This window comes from Protomyctophum bolini, assembly GCF_963924005.1.
Source record: "Protomyctophum bolini genome assembly, chromosome: 9".
NCBI lineage: Eukaryota > Metazoa > Chordata > Actinopteri > Myctophiformes > Myctophidae > Protomyctophum > Protomyctophum bolini.
In genome coordinates, this window is record NC_137870.1 from 14,897,965 (window position 1) to 14,909,175 (window position 11,211).

An 11,211-nucleotide genomic window follows, 5' to 3' on the forward strand; every position below is an offset into this window, starting at 1 on the left:
GCCACAGAAAACAGGAAATACACTAGTATAGAGGGACTCCGCTCAACCACATGGGATTTACGGTAAGTAACTCAGTAATTCAGTAACTAGCTTATTACTGCTGCTAGCCTAGCAGCCCTTTTAACACAATCTGTGCTGAAACGCGTTTATTACTCCTTTTTCTACTCAAAATGAGCCAAAATCTGGTGTACAACTCTGCAACAGGTCCCGCCTAGTGTAACGGGAGGGAATGTGTTGAAAAGGCACTTCATGAAAGATGTCTCATACAACATGTTGATGTATAGAAGCAGCCAGGCACCCTGCTTCTGGCACAGCTATCAGGATGTCCTGTTTCCCAGCGGAAGGGTAAAGGTCAAAGGTGACAGCAGTGCGGGATTGGCTAGGCTGCTGCATGGGCTAGTATTGATCTAAAACTGAAAAAAAAAAAAATCACACCCATGTGAAGTGAGGCGCTCATCATCATACATCATCATACATCATCTCATTCCGGCCAATTACAAATTTCGTCCTCACCTTTGCTTTGTCTTCAATGTTTGTGTTTACACAATGTTTGTGTTTAGACAAACACTCAAAACTGGCCATTCATTTTCAATGGCATTGAATGTTTGTGTTAACACAATGTTTGTGTTAACACAAACACTCAAAGCTGGACATATAGGAGGGGCTAGCGCCCCTCAAAAATGAGGTTGTCACAACTCGTCACAACCTTTACCCACATCCGCACCCTATACTAGGTGTCATTTTCAACCCCACCCTTTCAGCATTCTTTCACCTTAGAAACATTGCCCGTCTCCGGCCCTCACTGACATCCTCTGCTGCTGAAACCCTCATCCACGCCTTCATTTCATCCCGGTTAGACTACTAGCATTCTATATAGAACCACCTCCAAAACCCTCTATAAACTCCAATATGTTAAAATCTCAGCTGCCCACCAGCACCCGCTCCAGATATTACATCACACCAGTCCTTCACAACCTCCACTGGCTCCACAGAGGATTCAGTTCAATATGCTGCTCACCACCTACTGTATAAGTCACTGCACAAACTGTGGAGTGACATCCATACCTCTCTGACCTCCTCAGTTAAGCCAATGCTCCCGTCCCCTCAGGTCCAGTGATGCTGTTCTCCTGGAGGTCCCCAAGAAGCTTAAGACCATGTGCTGAACCTGGGGCAATAGGGCCTTCTCTGTGGCTGTCCCCTCCCTCTGGAATGCACTCCCCAAATGCATCAGAGATGCCCCCTCCCTCCCTATACCTTCAAAACCGCCCTGAAAACCCATCTGTTCACAATTGCCTTTCCGAATTGACCTTGCATCATCTCGGTTTTTTTGTTTTGCTTTTATCTCTTTCTTACTTGCTTATCTTACTTTTTCCCTAATAAAGCTGTTATATACCTTCTTCTCCCAAGTCAGGTGCAGGATTGAAAAGGTAAGTATTGTGTAATAAAAAATTAAGTTCAGTTAACAACAAACACACACACACAGTAAATGTGATGTGAAAACCTTTTAACACATCAAAATGTTCTAAACTAGCGAACAATAGCAGATCTACAAGCTCAACAATTTGCTGTTTTATGTAGCACCACGAGGTAGGCTATACGGTATATAGGGCTTAAGTGGATAAGTCTCCAAATCGGCAGGTTGCAGTCCAGAGCAGAGCTCCTGTTGACTGCTTTCCAGGAACGCAGTGAACGGGAGAAAAAGAAGCAGTGTTGACAGACGGACGGGCGTCTGGGGGTGTGTACGCTGTAGTGTACAGTATGTATACTGTAGGACTGTGTGTGAGTAGCCTCGGGGACCGCAGGCGCTTTGTTTTGAAAAGGAAAAAAATGTCTGGGCGAACGAGGCAGGAAATGTGACATAGGAGTGGGAGTGTACCTTGTATTTCACTAACTAACCAATAACTGAACAACGGAAATGCAATTTTTATACACAAATGTCGACTTTTTTGTTTTTGTTTGTATGTGTTTTTTCTTTTCCCTTTTTTGTTTTATGTTGTGTTCGTTGCAAAAAAGGGGAGGGGGGGGGGGTTGCACAGATCGGTGAACCAATAGGATAAAAAGGTGGGCTTAAACGTCTTTGAACAAATACTTTTTTAAACGTCTATGGGGAAAATGAACGGGGACTTATTTCCTGGGTCCTCGTCGTTCTGAAAGGGGGCGGGACTGCAACGCTCTATTGCACTGTACTGTACTGTACTGTACTGTACTGTACTGTACTGTACTGTACTGTACTGTACTGTACTGTACTGTACTGCACTGCCATCTGTGAGTGACATGAGTCAAACAGAGCTCACTCAGCTACCCAAACCTTTTAGCTCAAGACCCAAAAGAGAAATGTGAAATCTCCCTGGGATTTTTTCTAAATACTAAATTAGGAAAAAGTTTTTTTAATGATATTTACTGCGGTCCCGAACCCACTGTTGTGCAGTTAGTCTACAATATGGCTACCACTTCACTATTTGAGGATGATACGAGAGAAGAAGCCGCGCTTCAATATACTTTGAATAATGGTTTAAAAATCAAGGGCCGTGGGAGACAGTACAGTAGGGACATACAGTGTAGGGTTAACAGATCACCAGCTCTGCCATTTATTTCCCCAAATGGTAAAAGAACAAAAGGCCATTCTCTCCTAAAAGAACAAGGGGAAGCATTGTGTCGTTCCTTCAGAGTGACGCTGCCTGTGACAAGTGACGTGCGTCTCTTCACACCAACTAGGTGCATCATCCACTTGAAGGCCACTGTGTCATTAAGCTGCCAATCTTTAATGGGAATGTTAGCAATAATAAAGGTGAAGGAGGGCGCAGTTGCAAGGTTATTATACTTAACTAAAACTAAATGGAACAACGAAAACTTTTGAGATAAGAGAAAGAAAAAGACTATCCTAAAATGTTTTGTTTGTTCAGTAAGGGGTCTCCGCGTCAAGATTTAGTAAACAGAAAATACACTTTGAGTTGAGTCACCAGTGCCACCTCCTTAAAGTTGGCTCTGCTTGCCCTACGGGTATGTTTTTCCCTTGAGGGAGGGGGGGTTGTTATGCAGTATACATACAGTAGGATATACACACAGTCCTGCTGTTAAATGGCTGTCTTCTAATGTGCTGACTGCTGAGCATGCAGTGAGCAACATATGGCAGGGTCTGAATGCCAAATAAAACATTCACACTTGAATTTACATTTTATAGGTTAAATGTTTTTGATCTATTCTGACTGAAATGAAGAAAATGCCAGCACTCATTATATGTCCTTTTCACATGATTTTTGACGAGAGTGGACAACGTACACGTTTCGGCCTGGTTGGCCTTCCTCAGCGTTGTCAAGTCTATTCTGACTGAACTATAATAACCTTGTGGCAGTGACATTGGGGAGGGTGCTGGCTCTCTCGACGGATGAGACACATCATTATGACACATCCTTATGCTCAGTGCGGATTGTCACCCTTGAGCTGTTGTCTCTTTGTAACTTTTTGTAACTATTCTTTGCAGCTGGACAAGAAGAACAGGTATTGTCTTTGTTTTAAAAGAAGGCCTTGTGTGTGTTGCTTGCGACACACAGACAGGTGCTGCTGGTTTGGTTTTGGTCTGCGCGGCCACACACAAGGAGCGGCAAACTGTGGCACTTATGATAGATTTTGTACCACCAATCGGGAAATATATGACCTGCTTCTGGTCAGACTGAATTAATTCCATGCATTTCCTTTTGGGAAATGTAGATTGTCTGATATGTTTGATATTTATGCTTGATAATATCACAATGGAATTCCTATTTCTTTCCACAAAAGTCAATCAAAGATCAATCAAAAATACCAGATCTAGCCTACAAGCTGGCGATGTGAGGAGAAGCATTGTGAGCTTGCAGTTTGTCTACTTTCACTATACAATATACACGACTAGACTGAATGGCGTGGTGGACCCAATGTGGATCTCACAGGTCATGTGACCAGCCTGCAGTGGTGTCATGCTCGTAGAACGCAGTACCACGCCATGGTACAAGTACACGCAGGGACGGAACAGAACGGTGCACGCCCATGACTAGTGTACACACTGACACTACTACATAATAAGTAGTAGTACTGTCAGTGTGTGCACAAGGTAGTTTTTGTTGCTGAGTTGGTGACTTGATGCATACCAGCACTGCAAGCAGGTGCTCATGGTTTCGAATGTTTTGACGATGAGTGCATCTCATTGCTGTAAAACTAAAAAGTGGTTTGGCGGGAACAACTCCCACCAGAAGCCAGTCAGTAGAAGTGATGGATCAACCTTGACAGCACACAGTACTGCAAGCAGTGCCTGCAAGGTGCACAATTATTATCACGGTGCAACAGATGTTTTGGCCACAATCGAATCGAGTCACTTACTATGACTGAATGCACTTCAGCAGGGTCTTTTACACCCAAAAGAATACTTCAAACTTGTAGGCAAAGAGGTTTGGTGAAGAGGGAGCCCAGTACAGACCCCTGGGGGACCCCAGTCAACATAAGGTTTAACTACTACACAAAATCTTCACCAAAAATTGCTCGTAGATCGGCTATTTTTGGCAAATGCCCCCCCCCCCCAGAATAGGCATTCTGGTGTCTCAAGTGGTTTAAGAAGAAGAAGAAAAAAGGAAAAGTGAATCAATGTATGAAATAAGAAAAAGAGAAGAAAAAGAAAAGTAGAGTTAATTGGCCAACTTTTGTAAAAAAAAAAGAAACAATAATGAAACAAAATGCAGATTAATTTTATTTTGCACTTACCACCACGTGATGAAAGAGCAGCTCCCAGGACTGGCTGAGCCTCTGGTGAAGTACCATGTCAAAGAAGTCATAGATGAAGTAACCTGCATGAGGGAACAGACAACTCGTTAGTGCTTAATTGAGCACAATCACAGCTAATGAGCACAAACACAGTGTCATCTTGTGACAACCCTGTGTACATCAAGTGTGTGTGTGTCAGTGAACCTTGATGGATAGGATCATCATTACTTGTTTATTCACTTTATTTTTAATTTACTTTGTACCTTTGGCTGTGGGTATTAATACTGTTACTGTCTTCTTTTTTAACCTTTATTTAACCAGTAAAAACACATTGAGACTGCGTCTCTTTTACAAGTGGGAACTGGCCAATTAAGAGGCAGAAATCAAATTACACTTCAATACCACATCGTCAATGTTACATTTTGGACCAGCAAATACAACATCCATAATACACCTCAAAATACAATAAATACAACACCTCAAGTCCTACTTTTTAGTAGCAGGGCAAAATACACAATATACAAGATCTGAACGGACATAATAAATATATAGGCATGAACATAGGCTAGTACATATCCAAACGTACAGGTGTTGGACTGTACATTTAAGATGTATCACTATTATAATTTTGAAACTTCTCCAGGGAACTTTAAAAGCCAATTTTAGTCTGGACTGTAGATCGTTCCATGACCAAGGGCCAAAGAAGGCCAGACATTCTTTACCCCCCTCGGATTTTAATGCTGGTACTACACTACTGCTATACAGTATAGGCTATGTGTATTGTGTATGTATGTATGTATATATATATATATATATATATATATATATATAATCCCCCCCCACCCCCCATTTTCTCTGGGTAGTTCCCATCTAGATTATCAAGCACCAAACAATGTGTCCATATTGTTTTTGTATTTTATTTTATGGTTCGATGTAGGCATGTGCATATCTGTGCCATTTGTTGCGCAACGTGTCTGAGCTGAGCTGTCTGTGTCTTTTTTTGTGTCTTTGTCATAAAATGTAAAAGTCAATAAAGATATTATTGAAAGGAGTGTGTGTCAGTGGCTACCATGACGACTGAGAGCATAGCAACCGACACAAGCAGCTTGGAGGCGATATTTATAAATCCACCCACCCTATACCAGCGGTATCCATGGAGACAGAACACCATTAGAACACCATTTCCCAAACACTGGGTTGGAACTGGGGACCCATTTGTGAGTCGCGAACACATTTGCATGGGTCCCTTTATTTTTATTTTCCAATATTTTGTTTTTAATTATTTATTTAAAGCAACAATTGTAATCCAGAATTACATAGGCGATTTTAATATTATAACCACACCCGGGGGTCTATAATGTTAACTCCATAGACACATACAAAACAGAAAAAGTACTATGGCACACTATTTCACAGTTATAATGATCATTAGACTCAACAATAAATTAACCCACCTATTTCACAGACTCCCCCAGTCAGAGTTCAGAGTTTTAATGAATCTAGAATTAGCCTACAGTATGTGCACTGTGCAGGATGTAGGAACTTCATTTATTTGACTAGATTTCTTTAAATAGTTTAATTTAAACCAAAGATCCTGTCTCTCACACTTATGCCAGTGATCACCCTCCTTTGTGCCAATGTTGACACTGGTTAATGCAGAGGATTCAACGGATGTGGAGCACATGATGAGTAAACTATCACATCTCCTATCTCTTATCTCTCATCACCTACTGTAACACCTAAGTGCCCTCCCTTATCTTTATAATTATGTTATTATTTTACTCACGTTTTATTGTTACATCCACTGTTATCGTCATTATCTTTGTTGTATACATGCACATGAATGCACATGAATCTTATACATATACACATACTGTCAGCACAGTCATGTGGAACATGACACTGTAGTGTCATGTATCTCTGTAGTACCTGTATGAGTGTATTAAGTGGAAAACAAAAAAACAACATTTATTTTAATACACAACACTGATAAGCTATCTATGACATGTATGAAAATGTTTAATCTACACCACAATTTAATACAACATGTCTCGCAAACCACTGGACTGATTGCCAGTAGGCCAAGGATAATTTTTTTAATATTTAACTTAAACCTCAAACTGTTACTTTTCAGAATTAAAAAATATATATATATATTTTATATTTAACTTAAACTTTATAATGGAAGTTACTTATCCTCTCTGTCGGGTGAAAACCTAATAACCAAATAAATAATATAAATGAAAAAACAGCAAAAGTAGCAGATTGACAAGCTTGAAGAGCTGCTACTTTTGAGGGGGCGTTGGGGCGTTGATTTACGAAAAAAGTGAAAATGTTAGAATATGGAGATAAGTGGAAGCAACGATATACCGGTAGTGGTTGGATCGGGCTGAAAGGAACCTTGTCCATACTTGGGGAGTCATACGTCACAGATACATCATTGGTTCCCAAACCTTTCAGGTCGAGACCCAGAATAGATTTTAGACGTTTGCCCGGGACCCAAACTAGTGAAAACTAGAACTGCACTCTGTCGAGTGCCTACTTGCTTGTTGCACACAAGTAAGCCATAATGGCCTACTAGTGCGCAAGCAGAGCGCGCAAAAGCATCAAAAGTAGTAGATCCTCAAGCTTGCAGCGCCAAGTGACGCATTTTGAGGTTGTTGGTCTGCTATTTTAACTATTTTTGAATTTGTAAAGCAACAGTTTCAGACATATGATGTTTCTACCCGACAGAGATGATATGTAACAATGGTAATGTTTCAAATGCATTGCAAGTGTGGCTGGCTTTGAATGCTAAATAATGTATAATGTACATACTGTATGAAGCCTGGTCTATATTATACCAAGTACAGTATACAACTATAGCAACTTCAACTACTCCATTCAGCTGGAAGCTAAATGTACAGCTGCCTTTTCAGAACATTTCATTTTATGGTATGCAAATATCTGAAGTTGTCCCTTATCTGTTGCCCATGTCTATCTTTACACAGATACTCTCAATAAACATCCTTTGGAATGATTCATTAAGTCCTGCAGGAGGAGACTTGGCTCAGATCTGAACCTATTTGATTTGGCTTTAGGAATCTGTTGCGACCGGCCATATGCCTATGCTGACGTCAACCCCAGGGGGTCCCCAGAAAACTTTATTAATATAGCGTCACAATAATTTTAACCACTTTAACCATAGGCTATTTTATACTTTGGCTATAAAATAAATTGCAGATATACAAGATATACAAGTATATGTTTTTTCCCCTTGTTTTTTTTTTCAGATGGGGGCCTCATTCATTCAGCATCAGGCCACACTATCCTGAAGAGGCTCTCCACTTGTGTGTGTGTGTGTGTGTGTGTGTGTGTGTGTGTGTGTGTGTGTGTGTGTGGGGGGGGGGTCTCCATTCTCTGTGACTGGCGGTATTTGAACTGGACAGCATGCATATCAATCAGCTTTTCTCTTGTGCAGTCGCCGCCCACTGGGCAGTGTTGCCAGTGTTGTTTTAGCGAGAGAAATAAGTAACTAGATGTATGAAAACAAGCCAAAAGTAAGCGACTATTATAGGTCACATTAGCATCGGATTGAGAACCACTGGTTTTAACAGCACTCTGGAAGCAACACCAAAAACTAAAACGCAACACGCAACTACGAATATTTCACAATCGATTTTACAGAAAAATACGTCTGTCGCTTATAATAAGCAGATATGGCAACAATGGTGAGCACGTGGGGGGTCAAGACATGCCCACGCCACGGTGCCTGGGACGGACCTATAATGCCTCCCATTCATTTTTGTTTTAAATTACACTGACTGCCTGCTTCCAGAGGTTTGGCTTGTTAAAAAGAATGCCAAATATCCTTGGAATTGGAGGGGAGCCCTGGTTGTTCACCACGGTGGCACCCGCTACTAATAAATTAGTAGGGTAACGGAGCTCATCATGGACCGCTGGCTGCTGCTGAACTAGAGTTGTTGCTATTTTGAGGATGTGGAAAATTGGGCATGTGGAATTGATCAAGCTAAGACTAAGTGGTTCCCAAACATTTTAGCTTGAGACCCAGGAGTTACTGCGAGCAGTTGTGATCTTGTAGATCTGCTATTTCCACTACTTCTTGGAGAGAGAGAGAGCAAGAGAGAGAGAGATTTTCTATTTATTTATTCAATTATTTCCCCAGAAAGTAAAAGATAATATGGAACAGTTTGATTTTTGAGGGGGCATTTTGAAAATCAGTGAGCGCCGTTGTTTGAGTTGACCACGTTGGGAGTTGCTGTCAGCCTTGTAGTGCAAGGGAGTGTGTTCACACATAACACAGGACTTTTATTTGAAGGCAGGGAGGGCGGGAGGGACATAATATGGTATCTGCCAGGTGGAAACCTCAAACTGTAACTTTTCTGAATTCTGCTTTAAAAATAGCAAAAGTAACAGCCCAGGACAGGGGGGAGGGGGGGGGGGTCAGCCCAGGACAGCGGGGGAGGGGGGGTCCTGGGCTGCAGAATGTGACCACCCAGACGGAATTCAGCGGAGGTGTCCAAGTGGAAATGTGTGGTCAGATTTCAGTCTCTGACCCTCACTGCTTGTCTTTGTTGGCCCAGAAACAGGTTGTTATCCACTTAGAAGATGCTTATACTATATGGTTTACACTTACACGTTTACACGTGATCACATTGACAAGTTGGTCTCACTCTCCCTAAGACATTATATAACTTTCACAGAACACACCATACAAAGACAAGCATGTATATCTTCCAGTTCAAGGTTTCAAAGGGGTTCCAGGGGGTCCACAGCTAAATTAGTTAATAATCAAAATAATTTTAACCCCTGTATCCATATTTTATACGTGGCGGGTGGTTATTCAACAATAGCAGATAGGCCTACAAGCTCACAGTGTGGGTTTTTATAGTCTTTAGTGTTCAATTTGGGTTTGAGAACCACTAGCTGTACCATATACTTCAAACATTGTTGAGAATAGAATAGATTTGACACGTTGTGAGCTTGTAGATCTAGCCTATTTTTTCCATTAAATAATTATAAATAATAATAAAATAATTAAGACTTACCAATGGACACAGAGACTAATGCGTGTGAAAATGTTGAATATGTCTCTATCAAATCTTCAGCCATCTCTGGGTGAAGGACAAAGCTGAGGAGATCAAAGGAAATCAAAGAATAGGAGTCAATTTGTCTTAACCCAAACCAAAGCAAAACTCAATTTACAACTGTAGAAAAACTATTCACCCATGCATGGCCTTGAAGTAATTTACTATGAGGCTATTCAACTTTCATCTTAACTTATCGGACATAAATCAAACAACAACACAATTATTACATTTTAATATCAATGCACTGTTTTTGAGCGTTTTCTGAGTGGAGTGGTGCAACCACTCATATACAGCTATGTGTGTGTGTCCCTGTGTCCGAGCACAGACATAGCATATTGTCACCACCAAGTGTCACTGTTGTGCAGTCTAACACAGACAGAGGCCAGGGAGGACAGTACAGTACAGTACAGTACCACTCACTTCAGACAGGTCTGATTTTAATGTATCCACCAGCAAATTAAGTGAATATTCCTTGTCCTTCCATTGTCAGTGTGATTTGATAATTTGATGTCAGCAAAGCTACTCTCCATAATCCCAGTTAGGCCACACAGATTTAACATTTAAACTGCACCACATCCCAGTTATAAGTTAACAACACAGTTTAAACCATTTAAACTCACCATATTCCAGGAATAAAATATTGTAACTAGTTTATAAACTCACCACATACCAAGAACAACAGATTGTATTGTAACCAGTTTATAAACTCACCACAGAACTGCCCATATCCCAGTGATAACACTGTGGACGAACGACGTGGAGATGTTTCTCCATTTCCAAATGTTTCTGCAGGAGGACTCTGGGATGGGGAGCTTGCCGAAGCCAGCGTTCACCAGCCTGAACAATCCGACCGAAGCTCCGGTCGTTAAAACCACCGAATGTACCTCCATGGTCTGGAAAAGAACCCAACCGAATCTTGAAGAACCGTTGAAGAAGATCTGTCTGTTCTGTTGGCCCTTTATAGCAGAAAAATACTATAGTTGAAACTATAGTTCTTTCTTCTTCTTCTTAGACCGTCAGGTTCCTCAGGTGGATTTTGTGAATTCGTTCACAATGAGAGAGACACTAAATACCACACATGCCAATACAGTATGTATATCAATTCAAATGTCAGTCATTCATAAAAGGGGGAGAAAAACCTCACACACGCTTTTGTCTTCAGAAAGGAGGCGTGGAAAAAATCTGTCAAAAATTTAGATTTTTTTTCTCTCTCACCCACTCACTAACACGAGGTGTATGTGAATGTCTTCTGTAATGATGTTATGATGCTGATGATGCTAATGATGATGATGAGGAGGAGGATGCAGATGATGATGAAGATGGTGATGATGGTCAGTGCATGATAGGTTGATGCTGGCGGCGCGGTGGAAGCTTATCTGTGATAAAACAC

The 11,211-nt window shown here is 41.1% G+C and overlaps 2 protein-coding genes across 2 annotated transcripts in view; both read right to left on the bottom strand.

The window, feature by feature from the left end:
- The window catches only part of tlcd2 (TLC domain containing 2), a 30,072-nt gene extending 18,949 nt beyond the window's left edge, over positions 1 to 11,123 (bottom strand). Inside the window, exons 1-3 of the mRNA XM_080772757.1 lie at positions 10,533 to 11,123; positions 9,780 to 9,862; positions 4,732 to 4,814 (exon numbers count right to left, since the gene is read on the bottom strand). Of these exons, the coding sequence (XP_080628883.1) occupies positions 4,732 to 4,814; positions 9,780 to 9,862; positions 10,533 to 10,711 (345 nt within the window). The 5' untranslated portion in view covers positions 10,712 to 11,123. The remainder of the gene's footprint in view (positions 1 to 4,731; positions 4,815 to 9,779; positions 9,863 to 10,532) is intronic.
- The window catches only part of LOC308321715 (lissencephaly-1 homolog A-like), a 274,413-nt gene that overhangs the window by 139,257 nt on the left and 123,945 nt on the right, over positions 1 to 11,211 (bottom strand). The gene's annotated exons all lie outside the window — the stretch shown is intronic.